This window comes from Apis cerana, linkage group LG7 (genome assembly GCF_029169275.1).
Source record: "Apis cerana isolate GH-2021 linkage group LG7, AcerK_1.0, whole genome shotgun sequence".
Classification (NCBI taxonomy): Eukaryota; Metazoa; Arthropoda; class Insecta; order Hymenoptera; family Apidae; genus Apis; species Apis cerana.
In genome coordinates, this window is record NC_083858.1 from 10,411,270 (window position 1) to 10,434,890 (window position 23,621).

The 23,621-nt window shown below is 33.1% G+C and overlaps 2 protein-coding genes across 2 annotated transcripts in view; both read right to left on the minus strand.

Annotated features, from left to right (window-relative positions):
- Positions 1-1,065: 1,065 nt before the first annotated feature.
- LOC107999471 (aminopeptidase N-like) lies at positions 1,066-7,935 on the minus strand. The gene is made up of 10 exons (XM_017059340.3): positions 7,314-7,935; positions 7,088-7,234; positions 6,059-6,681; positions 5,610-5,691; positions 4,006-4,657; positions 3,746-3,933; positions 3,385-3,552; positions 2,575-2,721; positions 1,881-1,956; positions 1,066-1,401 (listed from the first exon to the last, which is right to left on the minus strand). The coding sequence occupies exons 1-10, from the start codon at positions 7,817-7,819 to the stop codon at positions 1,258-1,260; spliced, it is 2,733 nt and encodes a 910-aa protein (XP_016914829.2). The 5' UTR covers positions 7,820-7,935; the 3' UTR covers positions 1,066-1,257.
- Positions 7,936-8,174: 239 nt separating this feature from the next.
- The window catches only part of LOC107999383 (uncharacterized), a 101,984-nt gene continuing 86,537 nt past the window's right edge, over positions 8,175-23,621 (minus strand). Inside the window, exons 10-12 of the mRNA XM_028667499.2 lie at positions 12,296-12,935; positions 11,613-12,105; positions 8,175-11,299 (exon numbers count right to left, since the gene is read on the minus strand). Of these exons, the coding sequence (XP_028523300.2) occupies positions 10,523-11,299; positions 11,613-12,105; positions 12,296-12,935 (1,910 nt within the window). The 3' untranslated portion in view covers positions 8,175-10,522. The remainder of the gene's footprint in view (positions 11,300-11,612; positions 12,106-12,295; positions 12,936-23,621) is intronic.

The window sequence follows — 23,621 nt, forward strand, 5'->3', positions numbered from 1 at the left end:
ACCATCATGGATTTCATAAATTTGATCAAAAATGTCGAGTTATTTCATTATTTTATAAATTTTTGTCATTATTTTTCAATAATTTTGCCTTGTTTTTTTCGATTATTTCTATACTTTTCTTTTTATTTTTTTGTAAATTTTAACTTTATTTTATTACGTATTATTATATGAATATTCTGTAAGAAGCCAACGTATTATATTGTATACACTGTATATGTATATAAGATTATTCTTGTACATATATAAGAATGACAAACAGAATAGTCTGAAATAGAAGATAGTAATTTTTAATAACTGAATCAGTTTCTAGGAATTTTTAATTTATCATAAATTGGTTATTTAATGAATAATCGATAATGATTATCAGATATTATTTTCCTTTGTACTCATAATTTTCACGACGTATTGATCAAGAATTTGTTCGTTCGATGTCTAATGTGTCGAATAATTAAGGGAAATGGAACGATGTCAAACGATTTTTGATGTTTATGAAACTCTAATGTTTATGAATTTTAAACGAAATTTAAAGATCTGTTTGTCTTTTATTTTTGAAAAATTGTATTAGTTATGATGCAATAAAAAGTATTTATGTCAGATAAGATTGTTATAACTTGTTTCTAATTATCATTATTAATATTATAAATTAGATTTTTGAATAATTCGAAAAAATTGAATCTTATTACTTTAATTAAAAGAAATTGATAAAGATAAATAAAGAAAGTGTTTTTTTTATTCTATTTTATTTATTTTATTCTATTCATTATTTACTTATCTATTTATTTATCTTGTAACGTATGATTAATAATTGCATTATTGATACAAAAGAAACTTAATACGACGATGATCAAATTAAAATTTATCCTAACAGATTTAAAATGTGTAAAACATAAAACATTGATCTTTCAAGTCACGATAAATAATGTTCTCAAATGATTATTATTTATTATTATCTGATGCAATTGATAAAGATACGAATAAGTATTATATATATTAAAATGATATATAATAAATTCTTTAAAAATAAATTATCTAATATGGAATGATGATAAATTAAAAACGAATCGATGAAAAATTTTTACATATATTTTATTAATTTATCAACTGTTATTAAACATTAATGAAACAAAATTTAAATTTATATTTAGTTAGGAAGTTGAAATTTTTTATAAAGAATATATTTTCCAATTATTTTGTTATAATAAAAAAAAAAGAAGAAAATCGTTTAATTATTAATTATTATTATGCCCAATATATTAATTATATAATCTTAAAATATTCTGCGATATTGGGCACGTATTTCTTGATCCATTTCACGTTTTCCAAAGCCACGGATAATGCTTGTTTCGCTGTATCCAAACTCGGTCCTAGATTTTTGGAATATTCTTCAATGAACGCGGAAAGCTGCAATATAAATAAATTATTAAAAGATATATATATATTTTTCAATTTCAAAATAAAATTATTATCTCAATGCAATTTATTGCAATTTTTCTATTCGCTAATTTTCTTTTTTGCCATGTTTAATAAAGATATATATATATATATAGAATTGTAATCTTTTGTTTTGTTTATTATATATTATCTGCTATCTTTATCAATTGCGATTCGTTTAAAATTCGAATATTAAAAAAATTAGATAATTCATATACATCAATTTTATATATTCATGACACAATCATTGATAAATACATCTTATTTCATTATCCAAGATATTATTAAGTTTAACTCGGATTTAAACAAAATAATAATATAGAATTAGCATAAGAATTATTAAATAATCAGAAAATAAATATACTAATAAAATGCTTTTATATAATTTATGTAAAACGTGCAAAATATATATATATATATAAATGAATAATTCAAAATATGAGCAATACCTTTCTCGTTTGGGCTGTTGTTATCATCGCTTTCCCGATTCCAGTAATTATTTTTCCCAAGAAATCATATCCCCTTCTATAAAAAGAAGAACAAAAGTTATTACGATATATATTCATTCAACATTTTTGGACAAATATTTCCTGTATTTTATTTTATTAATCTATTTTAAACAATATTTTTGGAATATTTGTGAGATAAATATCTTCTTAATTATTTCTTTTTTTGATACTTAACCGTTTATTAATCTATATCTAATTAATATATTATTTTGTGAATTTTTTCGTTTCAAAATTCTCGTCCTAATAAAATTTTAACGAATATCGATTTAATCGAAGAAATAATTCACGCGTTGATGTTTGCTTCTTATATACGAAAAATATTTACTTGTTATCTTTAATTCTATATAATTAATTTAGAATAATCAAATATCCGATAAAAACGATTCAATTTATTTCTCAAAATAAAATTTTTAAATTTATATCGTTTTTTTTTGTTAAATAAACTTATATATCTTTTACTTTTAATTGATTAAATTATATTACATTCATTTATTTTTTTAATTTGATATATCCGTTTGAAAGAGAAATATATCAGAAATTTGGTATTAATGTAATCAATATATAACAAGATAAAAAGACACGATTAAAATTAATGCTACGAATGAATGTAATAAATTTATGAGTTTTTACGTACTGTTCGATGATTCTTGTTAAATTCGATTGAACGAATTTCAAAACGTGATCGACATTTTTCACATCTCCATCCAAAATAGCATTCACTATCATCATTCTTTGCTGTTTACGAACATTCTTTTCATTCGATATTGATGCTTCGAGATATCTGTGGAAAAAATATTTCAGGTTAAAAAAAATCTGATCAAGGATAAGTGGATTCTTTTAAAGAATTTGAATACGCTAAATATATGTATATATAAATATTTCATTGGAATTATAATTTTATGTGATTGAAGATTAAGTTTAAATTTTATCACTTTATCAATATCATGATTTCCATTGTAATACATATTATTTTATTATTGAATCGTTACTTATTTTGAAAGAGAGAAATTATAATAAAATTATATAAAATATTGCAGTAAAGAGAAAAATTTTTCGTACGTATACTAATCACTTGTCACTAGTTTAATCTCACTCGTTTCATTCAATTAATTCAATCAATTAAGCAATTTAATCAATCAATTAAATTAATCATTATCGTTCAAAGTTCGAAAACAGTCATATTTTTACATGAAATTGAAAATTTTTTGTAAATATTACAAAATTAATCGTTTGTGATAAATGTGATAAATTTATTGATAATGATAACTATTTTAGGCAAAGAAAAATTAATAAATGGAATATCTAAAATTTGTATAGAAATGATAGAAAAAAAAGAAAAAGAAAGAAAAATGATTATTTTCAACAAATTAAAAATTTAACCCATTTAAAATTTCTTACTCCTATCAAATTTTTGAATGACAATCAATCATTAATGAAAGCTTACGTTTCAATCAAATTAACTTTTTTCGTGCATCCAAGTGCTTGTAATAACAATTCTTGTTCAATCTGCAGATCAGCATTTAACCATCTATCCATTACTGTATACCAATTTTCTTTGGACCCATTACGTATCCCTTCGCAATAAACGAAACTCTTAACATCTCGTGGTATTCTATCAAAACAAGTTGAAAATAGTAAGACAAGAATATTAAGAATATTAAATGAAAAAGAAAAATTATAGAACAAAATCATAAAATAAAATAATTATCACAATGTGATACATGGAGATATAGTAATTACGATATCAAATGCAAGATTAATTGATGATCCAAAAAAGTATTTCGCGCATATAAAAGTGACGATACATTTTACCAGGCTCCGCAATCCAATTTTGGAATAAATTTTTTGAAACGTTTAAACAATCGGCATAACGTACTAAACAAGAAGTCGATAAGATTAATTCTCTCCGTAATTTCGTCGTTACATCCTCATTTGCAGATTCGGTGAAATTGATCTGATCGTACATGTTTCTCAACAAATGGATCGCATAATCCTGTTTATCAATAATAATCGTTAGAATAACCAGCAAATAAAAAAAAATTGCAATATCAATATCACCGTTTACCTGAAAAGCTTGTAACACGTTCGGTTCCCCGCTCAACATTTTATTCAAGAATTTGAAATTATTGGCGGCGGCGACCCAAGGCTCGTAATCGGTCTCACGAACCAAATACTTGGAAAGGTTAAACGGAATCGAATAATTCACGTAACCGGCCCTGGCCAAATTAAAAGCATCGTCTATGAGGGCGGCTCTGTTCACCCTGTGTATTCTCGTAAAATTTTTCAAATTCAAATAATCGGTAAGCATCTGCCAGTTTCTCTGGTCGTAGTTCACTCGATAATATCCACTTTGTTGGAGGTTGAAAACGACCCAATCGTCTGATGGGATGCGGGACATGATAATCAGACTCTCCTCCGGATTCAACAAATATTTCGGAGTTAAGTGAGAAAAATTTGCATCCGTCTCCGTTGTGAAACTCAACGGTATCCACCATTTGGACACCGAACGAACGTGATCCCATTGAAATTTTTCATGAACGATTGTAAGTATGGCTGACTCGTAATCTCGCACGATGGTCACCAGAGGATATCCCGATTGATTTGTCCAGCTCTCCATGATATCTTCTATCGATACGTTATCGGTTAATTCGCTCAATTTGCGAGTGAAGTTTTTTAGATGTTCGTAAAGATCATGTGGCGTGGCCGCTTGATACGACCTGGTTTTGGATAAAAAAATTTTTCTTTTATGAGAGGAATAGGTATGATAAGATAGTTTCACGAAGACAAGTGCCGCACGATGACATTGTCGATACTGTTGACATTGTTGAATTCTTGTGATTCAATTCGAGATATAAAGTAGAAATTAGTTGTTGAAAGTAGTCTCGAAATATCAAAATTTTGAGAATCTTGAGAATTTGAGATATTTGAGAATGTATTTAGATCTTTTATAACATTAAAAAAATATAGGAATTTTCAAAAATATTGGGAAATATTTCTTAGAATTAGGATTTTTCTCATAGAACTAAAATTAAGATTCAAAAAACGAAAAGTATTGGGATTTTTTTTTTAAATATACAAATTTTCAAGAATATTGAGAATTCGTATTACGTCGAGTACGAATCATGATTCGATTATCGATTTTTTAGACGTTTTCAAAATTATCGAGACATCGTTCAATATTCCGTTTATTCAGTGAATGTGTTTTCGCAATTGATTCTATAGTGATATATCACTTTTTATACTCTTCATTATAAAATTTGTATCTAGTTTCTTACATCGATAAGATAATTTTTCATACACTTTTTATATCGTGCAAGCACTCGAGCTACCATTTATTTAAACTATAAATGGATTCTAATTATTTAAATGTATATTAAATTAATATTTATTGCAAAATGTAAGCATTTAAAATTTATATTGTCGTGTGAATAAGAGTTTTAAAGCAGAAATAATAAATCAGTTATTTTTAACTTTTTTAAAAATTGTATTCATTGATAATCTTTCAATTATATATATCTATCTATCTTATTATTATTATCAAAAATGATTAGAAGCTACTGATTTTAAATTCAAGAATAATTATTTCGATGAAGGAGAAAAATTTTTATTAGAAACCCTCTACATTCATATATACATTCATACTTACATTTTTATATATTACATACTTACATATTTGTCACATAGCTTCGTAGGCCGTTTCGAAATGCCGATTCACCGATCATGTGAGAGAGCATGCGAATCACAGATGCGCCTGGAATAAATACACCGATTAAATTCTAAAATTTATCGTCGCATTATTTTCCCTAATTTTTTGCAATTAATCAGTTCTAATGGTACAACTTTTATTGTTTTCATTCCCTTTCTAAAATCCTTTAAAAGTTTCATCAACACTCTGCGTAATTATCTCGAACAAATATAATCTCGAGAACAAAATCTAAATCCAAATGTTATTTCAGTGTGTAAAATTATAATTCAAAGTTATTACATAATTAAACAAAAAATAATACAATAATATAAAATCTCTCAAAGTCTCGTCCTTAACATCCAAGAAATTTCATCTTTAAATTTAAAAGAACACTCGTCGAAAATTTCATTTCGAAGAAAATACCCGAGCGAACCTTTCTTATACGAGACAAAATCCAACACCTCCATAATGCTTCCAGGGCTTCCAACGTTTCGCCCGTTCATTACCCTACTATGGTTCCCTGAATCCAACAGCATCGCTGGCTGCACCACGTCCACCACGAATTTCTCCATCATCCCCCACGAAGGCTCGACCATCGACACTGCGAAATATTGAAAATAGGAAGCGAATCCCTCTTTCAGCCAAGCGACGTCCCAGAACATAGGCGTGACGAGGTTGCCGAACCAGGTGTGCGCGTATTCGTGGGCCATGGTTGCGATTCCGTCGACCATGCGCCCCGTGGGCGTTATCCCATCTTCGTACAAAACCACCGACTCCCTGTAAGTGATCATACCCCAATTTTCCATCGCGTGAAAGTTGAAGTCCGGAACCGCGAACTGATCCATCTTCGGTATCGGATTCTCGATCGAGATCCAATTTTCCAGGGACGAGTATATCGATTTCCCGTAACTCAGGGCCGTCGCCCCCCGGTCGTTCGTCGACCCTCGCGTCCACATTCGAAAAGAGGAGTTGGCGCCCGAAGAGACGAAGTCGTGAAGGGCCCAGCCCAATTGATACGTGGACATTCGTGGAGTTGGCTCGAATCCATATTCGTTCCTGTAATTTCAGAATGCGGAATTTGTGAAAAGAAAGGTTCCAGATTCGATTGTATTTTAACCAGATAATTCTTTCTTTATAATCATTCGTGAGGAAAATTTAAAAGTATTAGAAATCATTGACTGGAAGATTTAAAGTTTTCGGAATATATTTGTAAAGAGTCTGTCTTAGATTGAGAACTAGTTTCGTATAAGTGATGGGCAAAATTTAGCAATCGAAGTTACTTTGTAATAACAAATTAAAATAACAAATAGCTATACTATATAAACGTTACTTAAGCATTTTAATAAATAATTACTCGAGGTAACTTTATTCGAAATTTTTAATTAGTTACTTTTTCAATCCAAATCTAGAAGAAATGGAGAAAATGAGAAATGATTTATAAAAAAAAGTATAAAGAAATTACGAGCTCCTGTTTTTAACTCTAGTGTTGCTCGTCGCTGTCTTCTCGGCATTAATAGTGAACGAGAAGACCGCTTTCAAATGGGGCTCGTCCATGCATGGAAACGCTCGTCGCGCATACGTCGGCGAGAATTGAGTAACCGCCATCCATCTAGAAAAATTCGTATCCTTGAAACAAACGTTTCCGTTCCGTCCGTCGTTTTCAAAAAAATAAAATCCACTCGATATACTTCGTCTCGTTATTTTCGACGTAAAAACTTCTATAAAATCCGAATACATCGTCGCGTATTTCACCCTCGAATCGAATTCGCAGCACGTATTCGCCCGGCTCCAACGTCCCTTCAACTTTTATAATGTAAAATTGCCTTTCCGCGTCGTGATATTGGCAAAGGATCGGTTCGAAGAACGAGTCGTTGGTGGCTCGATAAAGATTCACATCTTCCCCCATGACACGTAAACCATCGCTGTGCACCACGACGGTGTTGGTCGGTTCAAGAACATTTATAAAAATGCTCACGGATCCCAAGTAAGTGAAACTTGTTCGATCCTTGTCCAGATGGACGATGTAACTGGTCGGGACCACCTCTTTCGGAAGTCTGTACGACGAGTGACCGGTACCATTTTTCCATACATCTTTTTTGTCCAACAGTGGGCTACGGGGGCACACGTTGTACGATATTGCAAACTCGAGCACGGCGATCAAACACGTAACGAGGAAAAATCGTAACTCGCGCATCACGATGTTAGACAAAGTGTAGCTGGGCGTTCTTGATAGATGTCACTTTTTCCAACGATCGTATCACTAATCGAATCACGAGCAACCGTTCGCTTGCGAAGTTTATCTTCGATTCGTAAGGCTTTGGGCTTGATAGCGTTCGCAATCGTATATCCAATCTTGTCTTAGCCTACTTACTTATTTTGAACAACTGTCGATGCGTGAAAGTAAAATCGTCGATGAGCCAATTTTTAAATTGACTTAAATCATCAATCTAAAAATTTACTTCGAAAAATTTAAGGATATTCTTGAATCGAAGGATTAGTGGCATTTTACAGGATACTAATTTGAAGGATCGAAATAAAGGCGAGAAATGTTGGTTGAGATCGATTTATTGTATTATAAAGTAGTTTCTTTTCTTTTTTTGTTATTAAGGGGTGAAAAAACAACAATAATAACGGCAAAAAGTGTTTCAATAAAGTATGTTTCTGTTTTTTTCTTTTTTTTTTTATTCTGAGCAAAGTACAAAACACGTGTTCAGCTTAAAATCTAACGCTTCATCGTTTTCACAAATTCATCGTGGCATAACTCGTAATAATAATAATAATAATAGTAATAATAATAATAATAATATAATAATAATAATAATAATTTAATTAAGGCAACTCTTTCGTAATTCTATGCGTTAATCATCTTTGAATATATTACTATTCACCACCCGATATTCGTAAAGCTTTAATTTCCATTACATGCCATACTCGTTATAATAATACGATTTCTACACGCTCGTTCCCGCGAATGATAAAAATGGATCCGAAGATCGTACGGAATTTTTGAATAAGAAACTACTCCGACTAGACAAGCAAGCGATTCTTTTTTATCCTTTTCCTTTTCTTTTAAAGCGAAATGCATTCGTTTTTTTTTCTTTTTCTTTAATTTTTTTAAATTACAAATGTTGCGTGCTATTTACAGAATTCCCCCCCTCCTACATGTCTCCGATATAATAAATTAATACCTTAAAGGATATACATCTGTCGAGTGATCACGAACCTCGATTAATCATTTCCAAAAAAAAAAAAAAAAAAATAGAAAATAGAAAGGATGATAATAAATCTTGTATAACACACTTTTCTTGTTTACAACATTAGAATTACCAAACTGGTCACAGATTTTGCGTTATTTTAAAATTATTAAAATTGTGCAAATTGTTGTCGATTAAAATTATATATCGATCTTCGAAGAAAAATATAATTACACGTGTATATTTTTAATTATTTTTATAATATCTTAAAATTATAAAAAGTTTTAATCCTAATCATTTATGCGTAATATATTTAGGTATGTGTATATTATAGTTTGGTAGTCCTAGTGTTAAGAGAAAAACGAAGAAATGAACGAAGGTTGATAAATAATATATACGGTGGATGGAACAACGATAAAATGCAAAATAAAAATCGTAAATCAAGCATAATATTTCTCTTGAATATTTATCCACATAACGTTCGTGATTTTAGTCATGATTTTACTCCCCACCCTGCCCTCTCTCCCCCTCCCCCATTGAAGAATCCTCTTCGATACAAGGCATAAAATATATATCGCAATATACTTACATCACTATTTAAATTATCGAGAAGATTATTTGCATTATGATTTATTGCTTTCAACGTTATGCATGATATTGATAATTCATAATACGATACGAAACGTTATCAAGGTCTTTCCATTTGCGTAATATTTTTTAATAAATTTCAACGAATCAGTGATATTTTTTTAAATTCGATTCCATGCAAATCTGTTCAACTTTGCTACTTCCGCATCGATGAAGCAATCCAATACTGTATAATACTACTGCCACTTTGTGGTAATGCATCTTAATTATTGTCCTTTTCATCCAGTAAAGGAATGAACATCTAATCAAACGAACGCGATTGTCATCTATCGCATTAGGCCAATGCAAAAGTTCATTCGTTTCGCAATGATTTTTATCGCAATTAAATAACTCATGATCAATGTGAATACGAATCCATTATGTATTAAATAAGAAAAAAAAAGTAACGTAATTTTATTATTTCAGATTATTCAAGTTCAAAAGAAAAAAAAAAAGATGAACTTTTGCGTGAATCTAATATTAAGTTCAATGTTATTTCTATGTCTTCAGTCATAGTTTTGAATAGTAAGAAAATTTCCACTATGCGTTAGTTATTGAGGACCAGACACAAGGTTTCAGTAAAAAAATTAAGAAGAGATTTACTTAGAATATTTTAACTTTGAGAAATGATTTAAAGAAATTTGAAATCCAAAATCATCCTCATAGGTAGAACCTACATCATAAAACCTTTTCCTATGCCAGCTTAGCATCCCCCAATTAAAAATTACAATTGGAAATAAAATTAAGAAAAGAGTTATTCAAAAATATTGAACTAAAGAAATTTGAAATCCAAAATCATCCTCATAGGTAAATCTTTTCCTATGCCAACTTAGCATTCCCCAATTAAAAATTACAATTGGAAATAAAATTAAGAAAAGAGTTACTCAGAAATATTGAACTAAAGAAATTTGAAATCCTACACCATAAAATCTGTTCCTAACACCTAACATCCCCCAATTAAAAATTACTTATCCATAGGATAATCCCCGCAAAAAGATAATTAAGAAGAGAGAAAGAAGATAGACAATCCGGTCCCCGTACAATAACGCATAATCATCTGAATGGCAGAGGAATCATCACAGGGCTGTTTCCAATGTCGGCACGCTGGGGCTACGCGGCACGGTCTGCATCGAGGTATTCTGAGGGGACTCGGACCTAGCGCGGAAAATGGTGTTCGCGTAAGCGGTGGCCCCTTGAGCGGCTGTGTTCGGCGTGCCGGCCAAGAACTGGGCCCTTGCGAGCTGATTGCTGATCCTCCTCGACTCGAAGGCGCTTATCGCCTGCTGGCACGAGGGCGTGAGCTGAGCGCAATTCACCGGATAAGGGATCGTCGTCGCGGAATTATCCGTGCAATTCTCCGCCTCTCCCTGGGCGCTGCTCGCTTCCGATTTCGAGTGATCCGCGTCGTTGAACGTCCTCTCGTCGCGCCGTTTGTCAGCGAGTCGCGAGTCTTCGTCGGGCAGATCGTTGCAGAGATCGAGTTGCCGCCTCGCGTTCACCCTCGACACCGGCGAGGCGTTCTCGGGCGACGGTTTCATGGCTTTCTCCTCGGCCGCCGTGTCCTCGATGATCGTGGACGAGAGCACGTCCGTGCGGGGCGTTTGAAACCTCCATATCGAGCGCGGGCTCAGAACTTTGGCTAGGGACGCTGTTTGCTGGACACCGGGCGACGGTTGTTGCTGTTGCTGCTGGTGCTGGTGCTGCTGTTGCTGGCACTGCTGCCGCGACAATTTCAGTTGCTCGGCGGCCGAGAGCCTCGCCGGCCCTGTCTTCACGCTTTGCTGGAGGAGGAGCCGTTTGAAGTCGAGGCGAGATGTGGCTGGCGATGGCGGTTGATTCGACGTCTGAGTTACCTGGAACGGAGATCACGTTGGTGCAACGATTGCCAGGTGGAGAAATCGAGATTGAATCAGATTTTCTTAGAATTTGTATATTGATAGTTGTGTTATACTGCTTCTTCAAGTTGTGATTATTATTCGACAGGTTCTTCGATAGCGAAGCTTACAATGTTTAATCATAACCGCGATAAATTTATATATCGATATATTTTCATCGATATAAATAAAAGATGAGTATCTACTATCCTCCGTGAAGTTTAAAAATTTCTACATCTGAAAGGAAAAAGTGGGAGAGAATTAACTACTCGATGGAATGGAAAATACTCACCGCTGAAGATTTCTGCAATTCCGTGCAATTCCAATCGTTCTTGCTCCCGATCGTCATCTTCACCAGCGAGTTTGTCGATCCGTAAGGAGAGAGATTTTCACTTTCGTCCCTTATGTTCAATCTCTTCTTCGATTTGTGGATCGCCGCGAACAACTCCTCGTTGGACATTGTGCTCTTGGTCGGCGAGAGGATCAGATTGGTGGGCGTGCTCCTTCCCGACGAGGTTTGGACGGGGGTGCTCCTACCGGAATTGGGCATCGAGGAGGAGGAGGAATTGTTGTTGGCGGTGAGTGCCAGACGTTCGGCAACAGTTGGCATACTGCGGCCTGTAGGCGTTGACGACTTGAAACTGTTACCGTATCCGTGCCCGATCGGTGAAATTGGATTGTACTTTAACGCATCAGCACTAGGAGACTTCGTAACGGGATCACGAACAGGCGAGGACGCGAAGAATCGATACCCAAGCGCTGTCAGCCCTAACGGTGTTGCGAATCTGGGTGAAGAGAAACCAGAGAATCGTCATAATTATCGAGATTCCTTTTTCCTTTCTTTCGATCGATTTAATTTAATTCGAATGAGAAACTATAGAAACTAGGAATGAGTTCGAGGCTTACGTGTAAATGGACAAAAATAGAAATATCAAAATTTGTGAGGAGATTTGAAACGATTAGCTTAAAGCTCACCTATTTCTCATATCCACAATCGAGGAATGCTCGTGATTCTGCATCAACCTGTTCTCCGCCTCCGAGTTCCTCTTGTTCAACTCCGCCTGCGAGCCGTACCGATTAGAATCCTGCTCCATCATCGCCCTGTGCCCGTGCCTCGCGAGCACGTGCATCGTGCCGAGGGAGCCCCCTCGCCCAAGACCCCTCGTGATATCCGGTGTGACGCTGCGAGGCGGCTCGACATCCCTCTGCGGCCTTCTCGAGGGCAACGTGTAAAATTGTTGCTTCGAATCCTTGGGTGGGGCGTAGTATTGCTGATTCCTCGCGTTCCTCATGTCCACGATTCGACGGGGATCGCGAACGCGTTGCAAATCGTTGCGATCCAGTGGATTGCACTGATCGAACATTAGCTTGTTGTTGGCGTCGTACAGGCTCCGCCTAGGATCGTGAATCTTGGTGGCAGGGTTGCCCGATGATTGTCGTCCGCAAGTTTGCTGCTTTTCATTCTGAATCTTGTGGGGGGCTGTGGGAGGGTTGTTGGAGATCTCTTGGATCCTCTCTTTCTTTCGACACTGCTCGGAATTGGGGGGTGAAATGTAAGGCGGCGGCTGGACCAAGCCGTGGGGAGGTACCGAGTCTATCGCCAACAGCGTGTTGTCTGAAACAATGACGGTCGATGATCGCCGATGCTTCTGCTCTGGGATCTCGCGTCTCGATTGATCTTTAATCTTTAATCGATGATTAATTTGGAAAAGATTTTTTTCAGATTCGATGAGTTGTTTTTTTTTCTTTTTTTTTTTTTTAAGCGCAAAGTGTCGTTGCATTCGTGGAATTTGGAGTAATCTTTGATTCTATTTTTTTCTTTAATCTAATTATATTTATAGAGAAACGTCTCCTCTCGATTATAATAATTGTCGAAAATAAAATTCAAACGAAAAATATACCATGAATACTAAGACACTCTGGGCAAAAAATCCGATCGTTTCTCCTACTTTTGTACTAGGCATTCAACTATCGTATTAATTATTACGTAGATTATTATGATTATTATTATTGTTTATAAATATCTGAAAAAAATTGCTATTAAGAAATATCACTTTACGCAGTCTCGTTTTAGCATAGAAATACTATATTTGTTTGTTATTTTGCCATACGTCTTTATCATCACATCCGATATCGTATCGATACTTGCAAAAACAAAAAAAAAAAAATATATATATATTTTTCCAAGTAATTCTTTAAACGACTCGAAACTAAAATAAAATAGAAAATCGATTCGTTGTTAGTGGCGTCGTTGTTAGTCAAGTCGAAGCAAAACAAGCACGATACAAAGAGATTGGGCAAACGCAAGCATGCAACAAAAGCACGATAGCACAGCTCATCGATTAATCACCCGAATCCGATATGGAATGCGGATTTCCACGAATCTCGACCAATTGTTCGAGAAAAAATAAAGCAACCAGATATAATATTCTACTCGAACTACGACAATAACAATGGACATTCCATATCGAATTCGTGTGTACTTTTTTTTCTTTTTTCTTTTTTTTAATGGAGTTAAAAACAAAATGTACTCACCATTACATGAACTATGGTACTACGACATGTACGTGAATTATTAACGAGGGTTGCCACACGCATGTGAGGTGCATATTTTTTTTCTCTAAAACTATTGAGTGCATATGTACACAGACTAGTGTGCACGAACAAAGAACATGAAAGGGAATTAAAAAAAAAAAAAATGAGAGAGAAGACATACAATTGGGGTATTGGGATAGGTTGGAGTTGAATTGGGGTGGCTAAAGTTCGTCCAAAATCAAGTCGTTCAACATTGCAAAAATGGCGTTAATTTTAAAAGTATATTTAAATTGACACGACATATTCACTGACATATTCATCCAAAATAAAAGAAAAATAAAATCAAACAATCATATTGAAAAAAATTGATCTTAAAAAATTTCTTTCTTTTGAATACACGTTTCAAAATATTATAATAAAATAATATTATCTTACAAATTAATCTTATAATCAGGAGATTATTACTTTGCACGCAAGTGTCGAGATATTGAATATTTTTCTAAAACTATCAAATCGACGATTTAAGGAGCTTTTCGCACATCTAATTAAAATATTTAAGGATATATAACGAAAGAGATTTGTTCGTTGTTGGACGGGAAAACAAACGGCCTTGAGAAATCGATCGATTTTGAGCGAACTATAGTTATGTATTTACAGTAAGGGTTGGGGACGATACATGATACGATAATACAGGTGAGCAAAAAAAAAAAAAAAAAAAAAAAGAACAAATAACAAAATGCAGCCGTGATTTCCACAAAAAAATGGCGTCTATTCACATACATTCGCTCATTAAATTTTAACGACATCGTTCGTCGGTATGTACATTCGAGTGGCAAAATGCGCTTTCTTCGTTCATCGAATACAAAAAAAAGGTGGGGGGAGAGAGAAGAAATATACATATTTATGAATATACAAGTGCACACAAGTAAAAGATGAGCCTTACACGCTAGTAACACATACGTATATACACATATACGATACAAAGTGTGTTGCATGCTCCCCTACCCAGGTTGTAAGTAGATATCTTTAAATATTAGTCGCAAGCTGGTATAGCGAGAGAGACGTGAAATGTGCGTATTTAGTATATATTTAGTTGTCTGACTGTATTTGATTAAAATGATGCAATCCAATATGAATTTTAAATTAATTCAGAGTACATGTTGCGATCATTGTATTCGACAGTGTTTTTAAAATATCTAATCAAATTTAAATCAAAAGTAAACTTTTGAGAAGAAATCTAAGCATCACGAGGAAGAATAATTTGAATATTTCTTGGTCGAAAAGTTGAAAAATTGATTTTTTTCAAATTCGAGTATACAATTTTTCACGAGGAACACATTTCATTTCAAGGATTAATCCTTAACCGAAAAGAGAACATTTATCCACGTGTATCTTTTCAACGAATAACAAAGTCCAATTGATATTGTTACGTATCGTGAAATATCGTGAATTTCTTTTCCTCTTTTTTTTATCGATAGAAAGAATAAATATTCTATCTTTAAAATTTTTCCAAACGAAAAAATACGATTCCATCGATCGCGTCATTATTTATGCGACATTAAATTCACATCAGCCAAGGGTTGATCCAGGAGACATTTTAGGAACACGTCGTAAATACATCGAGTCTGGAATAATGTACTCTGTTCGTCATGTTGATGGCGGAATTAGACACTGTAACGATAAAGTCCCCGTATTCGAAGTTAGTCACTAGAATGTTAGTGCTAAACGCTACTTACAACGAGGGGTGAGCACGCTTTCGGCTAACATGCGACACGGCAAGTCGGGGGCACACTTACTGTTCTTCACCACATGCCGAAAAATGCTGAACTCGTTTGCTACAATTCTTTTCTTTTTTTTTTTCTTTTCTTTCTTTCTGTTTCGTTTCATTTAACTTTTTTACATTTTTCACTTGCTATGCATCGCGTCGTGCAATTCATCGGTGAACGCTGGTCAATCAACGAGTAAAATTATTTAACAGAAGCGTATAAAATATATATTTTGGTATAAACTACATTACAACGATGACGTGATTCCGTGACACGAGCACAAAATTTAAATTAATTTTTGATAAAAGAGAATACAATTTTGTATCTGACAGGTAAAAAATTATATTAAAAATTATCTTTAATTGTATGATTATAATTTATAATATTTTTCCTTCACTTTTCTTTTTCTTTTTTTTTTTTCTTTTCCAATCATCGTTTGGGATACAAATTTAAAGTTTTAAAGAGCAAAACTATTCTCAAGAAATTACTTTTCATTAACGGATATTCGGCATCGAGAATGAAAGTTACTCTCGACTGGCCAATATCCAATTACGAAAAATATTCGTGAGAGCAAATCTCAAGACTTTTTACTCTTCAAATGTATTCCCTTAATTCAATATATATATATATGCTATCTTCGTTCTCCCCGATATCTCAGCAAACAGAAGAAAACAAAAAACAGATAGGAAAAGTTGTTATTTATCGTGTACGGAATTTTATTATTATTGTATTCGAATTCCTATACACGATTTACAGTAATAATACTCGCTGAACAGGCGATTCTAACCTCTTAAAGCGATCGAATCCATCGTTCACGTGCAACTTTTTTGTAACTCAATACGCTCAAATGTGTAAAAAGAAAAATAGAAAGGTATATGCACACATATGAAGAAGATGTATAGTAACCTAATCTAATCTAGGACGAGATGGGCATAAATTCCAGCTGATGAACTGCCCGCAAAGTACATGTATATTCCGCTTGATTTCTTACAATTTCTTTTTTTTTCTTTTTTTCTTTTTTCTTTCTCTTTGCTTTCCTATTAGGTTACCGTCTTTTTGGGGAGTCTTTTTTTTTCAATGACCGTTGCTTTCGAACAGATGGCTCTCATTATATAATTGTTAAAAAAATTTTTTAAAAATGTAATAAAGGATATATGATCGAACGACACCTTGGGAACATAGCACCTTTCAAATATTAGAAATCCGTTTACTTTAATTTTTATTCGTTTATATCTCTAAATTTAATAAATATTAACTAATATTTACACGATTGGACGGAATATGATTTTCATTTTTTAAATCGATATATGGTCGATTGAGAATCATATCAGTTCGATTGATAAAAAAATTAATGTAATTTAAAGCTAAAATAACATTAAAACTAGAAAATATATATCTTTTTTTAATAATATTAATTTATTACAATTACAAGTGGCTTGCATTATTATTATGATTCTCATCTGCCATACATATTACCTTTATCATAATAATATCATAAGTTTAAAGATAATCGTTAAAATCAATGATACATTTGATTAAAAATTTGCAATATTTCGATATTAGTCTCGTTTCAAATCAAATATATTTCAATCGTTTAAAAATCGCACTCTTATATATAAATATAATTTCCATTTAACTATTTTTTATCTCCCCCCCCCCCAATTTAATCCTTCTCTATAAAATCATAATCAATTCTACTTCATCACGAATTCAACTCTGGCCACAAATTTTCCCACATTTTAATTACAACCATTTTCTTTTCTTTTACACAATTCCGATCTTCATATCATAGGAATACGCAAATTCCAGTTAGATGTTTGTACAAATTATTCATAGATCACTCGACGTGATTCAGCCCAGTAGTTATAAATCACGTGCAAGCGAGAAAAGAAAAAAGAAGACACAAGGACGACAGATAAGGCTAATTAATCGCGTATTGCGTTAATTGGAATTTTGAAAGGGCGAGGAAAATTTCCTTTTATTTACTATAACGGCTCGCAACAACATCTCCGTGGCATCGAACAGCTGTTCTCATTTTTTTACCTCTCCTCCCCTCTCCATATATCGCGACACGTTTCACTTTTTCAGCAACAGCGATGATTTATGCGAGACGATTATCAAGAACGCGAAATGATACAGCGAACCATGAATCATTTCTTTTCTTCGACGCGCGCTACGGGATAACGTTACAGAATTTGTTCACTTTGTATCGTCGTCTTTCACATAGAAGAAGAAGAAAAAAATATTTGGCACGGAAAATAATTTTTGAATTTATTTTCAAAGACTGAGTATTTGAAAATGTTCGTGGTTCAAGTTATTGGTGAAATAATTATTCAATTTGTTAAGCATAAGTAACAAAGCAAGATTCTTTAATCGATTCTGAATTCTCCAAATGTGAAAAAATATTTTTTAAGCATCAGTGTTTAAGAGACTTGTTCTGATTTATAATTTTTTTTTGTTTTTAAATATACGATAAGTATATAACTTTTTGGAAAAATATTAGAGAATATTTATTATAGAATAAATAAGATGGAAATTTGCTACGTTAAGTGTTTGAAAGGAAAATTTTTACTTGAGTGTGAAATATACAAAATGAGTTTATCAAAAAATTGTTCGAAGGCAATCTAAAGCTAGTATGATTAAAAGCTGTTAAAAGAGCAAAAGAAGGTCAGATAAAAATTTAATTATTTTAAATTATTAAATTTCTTTTTTTTTCTTTTTCTTTTTTTTTTTTTTTTGAGAATTAAGATGTCACAAAACGATATCTTGAAAATAATTTTCTAATTGTAAAATCTTCATTGCGATTGGATTGTGTTTTATAATGCAAACATATGTTTCAAAGAAACTCTTAGGGTCTTGGAATTTAGCGAAGAAAACACGATATTTCCAAGAAATCGGATATGCTAATCCTAATAGAATAGTGAAAGGACAGAATTAGGACAAAAGTTTCACGAAACTTTCCATCGCCGATTAGACTTGCCATTGAATCAAATAAATTATTTTAAACATATAAATTAGCCGGTTATCAAGTGACAGAAATATGTATATATCACATGATTAGTAATTCCACTACTGCAAGTTACATTACGTGACCTATGGCTATCTCTCATGACGTAACTCGAAAAATAATCAAGCAATGAACTGATTATAAATCATGAAAGCCATAAAATTACACTTATGTCGCACAATTTGTCAACCTTTGTCTTGATATTTGTATTTAAAATGGATATCTTTTTCTATTCTTACGTATGTAACATTGATTATAAACGAAAAGAAAAAGGAAACATTAACATTGGTATTTGTTTTTTGAATTTTGTTACTATTAAATGCATTATAATGTAAATTAAAATATTTTCAGAAATTGCATTCCTTTTTCCTGTAAATCATGCTTAATTAATTATTATTTAAATAAATTTCATGCTATGTTAATTATTTATTCGAAAAATTAATTAATTTTATTTTTTGAAAAATTTTTTCCAGAAACTAAAGGATAAAGTTCATCAAATTTGACTTTTCTTCAATTTCGTCACTCCCTTTTTAAATACGTCTATTTAAAATATATTTCAAAAATTTTTGAGTTACAGTTTAATAAATCGTTTTATTTCTTACTTCTCTTTTTCAGAAAACTTTTCAATTTATAAGTGAATCTCATAGTTTGTAAGAATAATGCGCAAAAATCTTTTCGTTGAAATTTTTATATGTATAATTTTCAGATATGGCAATCAAATTTTATGAGATTAATAAAAATATGATAAATATTTAAAACAACAAGATTATTAACGCATATAATCTTCGATACGTTTAAACTCTCAACTTGAAAGGCTAGTAATCATCGAGTGAGTATTCGTTAATGATATAAAACGAATACGTGTTTAAATGATCGATAAATAATTAGACTTCGAATTAATTTCTAGACTTAATGTATTAAACTAAAAAAATTAAAATATTCAAATATTAAAAGATAAATGTCACCATTGTCCAAATTTAATCGATAAATGAATTAAGAAAAAAAAAACAGATTATTAGATTTGTGAAAGTATAAATACGTTGTGACATTATTACATTTTTCATTGTTTATCCTTTTGTGTAAAAATTGTTCATGGAATAGAAAACAAGAACAAGAAATGAACGAGAAATAAACGAAACAAATGAAAATAATATATAAAATAATAATATTTAAAAAATTGAAACGTTGAAATAAAATAAATTGCTAAAATAATAGCTAAAATTTGCATTTATCAATTACGAGTCATTGTACGTTTAGAAATGACATATAATTGCGTTCTTCTCTCTGTGTGATTATTTGATCTATTGGATTTGTTTTTTTTATGCAAAAATTTAAAGTTGATAATAAGAAAGTGAAAAGTCACACGCATAACTCGACACACGTCTCTCGTGAAATTTCGTACCTATTTGGTGGACGTTAATCAATCCATTGATTGCAAATCGTTTTATTCGTTGCCACGAATGGACATGTTTCATAACACGAGATTGAGATTGTTTCATTTGATTGTGCTCAATATACAAGCAAATAACGATTATTACATATGTGTACATTTGCTCAATTGACACGTGTTTTGATTATTTTAACTAAACTAGATCTTGTGAAAGAATACATAGTTCTTTTCCATTCAAGCGTAATTACGTTTCTCAAAAATTCTCATTTAAGTAATTAATTATGTAATTTGATTTCATAAAGATTTCGTTAAGAAAAAAAAAAATTTAGAACAAAATTATATGATAAGATGAAAATGGAGGATATATTTGACAATGTGCGATATTTTGTCAAATTATTTAATATGATTAATTTTTTAGAAATAAATTACTCAAAAACTTTCCTCTTTAAATTAGAATTTGCGATTCGAAAGAAGGATTGTATATACCGTTTACTCTTATACTGTTTATCAGATTATATTTTTTTTTTTTTTACGAATATGCAGATATCGAGGAAAGAAATAATTAAAAATTTTAATCAATTTCTTCGATTTCCTTCAGAATCTATATTTAATTTCTAAGATAACGTAAGAGTTGATCTATTGCATATTGCGCTGAATAGCGAATTTAATATTATTATATAAGAATAATATTGCGTGATACTAATTTTAATTACTAACAAACTACGCAGTTGACACAAATTACGAAGCAAAACGAGCCGTTGAAAAGGCAAATATTATCAATTATTTAAAAACAATAAAGTAAAATCGAAACGCGGAAAATCAATTTTTGAGATAAAATATTTTAAATCGAAATATACATCCTATATCTCGTTCTTAGATACGATGAAAAAGAGATTAAAAACGGAGAGGCCTGATCTATCACGAAACCGTAAACTTTTCCACTTATTCTTGGAAATAAATTCCAATGAAACATTCGATATTTATCAAAGAATAATGCTATCTCCAACCGTAAAAATTAAAACAAAAAAAAAAGAAAATTAACAAAGAAGAATTCCACATTCCCTGCTTGAAAAAAGAAAAACCAAAAACCAAAAAAACCACAAAAACAATTAATTCTGCTGATGACCGAAATGAAATTTTACATAAATATAACACCGAGACAAGAAACTCAAAATAATTCCAATAATAATAAAAAAAAAAAAAGAAAAAACAAAAAGGAGCAAAGAATTCAAAACTGTTAGAATTAAAAAAAAAAAAAAAGAGAGAGAGAGAAAGAATTTCTGACTTACGGTGTCGCCTGGTCGCAATAAAAAGAAGATGCCTCGCCAACATATTGGGATGCAACTGTGTAATTCCCCCGCCGACTGTCAAATCTAGAATACCACGAGCTCCTCTCACGATCGAATCTCTCTCACAGGCTATCGAAGCCGGCGACCGCCTGTCTAGCGACAAGGTTTCCTCTTCGCAGCTAGACAGATAACCGCGTTATCATCGCCACACGCTAAAAACGCCAATTTCTTCCCCCCTCGCGGCCAACCGATTCACGCGTGAAGATCTCCAACAACTTCCTGAATCGCTTCGTCCCTCCTCGAACAACGCATATCTACGTAATATATCTAATTCCGTCCATTGATAAATTCGTTTCGATCTCTACCGTGGCCAGATGCCATGCGACTAGATTGCTTCTTATTGTACCACGAATTGTACATAGATTTACGCGGTTAAGTGAAAATTCGAGCGATGATCACGGTGTTCGTCAGAGGGGGTCAAAAAGATTGGTGTCGCAAGAACGGCGAAAGATTGCGTCATCTCGAAATATAACGAAATATAATAGATACGTACGACGGTAAAACTTGGGTGGTTCGTTGGAGGGATGGTTGGAGTGGAGGGGATGGTTGAGAAGAAAAAGGGGGTGGTGGGAAGAAATGCGTGTGAGACGTGTGCGAGGCTGAGAAAGAACGGAGCTAACTGAGGGCTGCGGCATCCGTTCGAAAGTATTTGAATCGAAACCGCGGGAAGGGAGGGAATTTTGTTTATCTGGATCTGGAATTATCGGGCGGGATAAACATCGCGTCTGATGCAACTCGGTTAGTTATTGAGCCAGCGGCTAATGATGCTGATAAGGGCTAACAAAGTGAGGCTTCATTGGGGGCTCCCTGCTGGACTTTTCCAGCTTATCGACGTCTTCGTCGCTCCCGGCCGCTCGCTTTATTGCACGCCTCGGTTCAATACCGAGCAAGATTTCCTATTTACTTCCCTCTTCTCGGATTCTTCATAATTTCTTTGTGGCGGCGGGTTGGAAAGGATTGGTTTTTTTTTTCAGATTCGTTAGGGAGGCGAACGATGTAAATCTGTTCGATTTACCTGGTCATTGAACGATCGTAGGGAGGGTAATTTTTGACTGTTGCTCTCGATGTTGGTTTTAGTAATATCTTTTGCCAATTGTGGTAATTTTCGTATTTGCGATTTAAATGATATTTTTGCGGAAAGGAAATTTCCTATGAAATCTAATTACGGGGAATAATTTTTTAGGCATTTATTATTAGGTTATTCTATTTTTGATTTTGCAAATGTGCAAATGTGACAATCCATCTAATCGCAGTTGAAAATAATATCCGGACTAACTCTTGAGAATTAAAAATTCCTCGACTCTTGCCATCGATTTAATCAAATTCTTCCACCGTTAAAATTTCTTTTTATAGCTCGAGGAAAAACACAGAAATATCGAAACTCCCGCGTCCAATTTTTCGTGAAATTGGTGAAGCCAAAATTCTCTTAAAATTCTCTTAAATAAAAAACGGTTTGAAAATCGGGATGAAAAACACTCGCGAATCGAGATCGAGAAAGAGAGGAATCCGCAGGCGATAAAACGCTAACTAAACGTAAATATTTTTCATTCGAGTGACAGGGTGTAATCGGCCTCTCGGTCGAAGAAAAATGGCAAATCCATAGCTCGTTAAAGACGGAGGAACTGATGGTAACGCGTTATCTATTAACCTTGCGAAAGGCATGCGCATTCACATTTGCAAGAAGAGTGGCCGGCAGGCCACTTATCGACGAAACTATTGAACTCTGAAATATTCCGTAGGCCGTAAAACGCGACAACAGCCGATTGAATTTCGCGTTTATCGTTTCGCAACCGTTACCGTTTAGGGGCAGCTGCCGGCAGACCGTACGACGAAGCCACCGATACAAGGGAAACGTGACTTTTCTATCGTGCGTATGCATGTATGCATGTATACATACGTTGACACGGAAAAACATTGTTCGATCTCGTTATCGTTATGGCCGTACAACGGATCGTTTGCCCTCATTAATTTCCAACCAATGACAACCCTCCCGTTATAACGGACGGATCCAAGTAACACGTGAGCAAGCGCCCACTAACGATAACTTGGACGTCGAGTACTTTTTCATTCCGTTTCGTTCTTTTATTCATCCTTGGCTCGCGCATTCGGTCCTTGATTCAGATCTCCCGCCGATCCATCTATTTATTGCTTATGACGCCCTCGCCTCGCTAATTATCTAACGCATATTTACGTAATCGTCTGTATCTGTATATTATGCTGGGAAGGAAGAGAATCGAGGATTCGATGAGAAGAT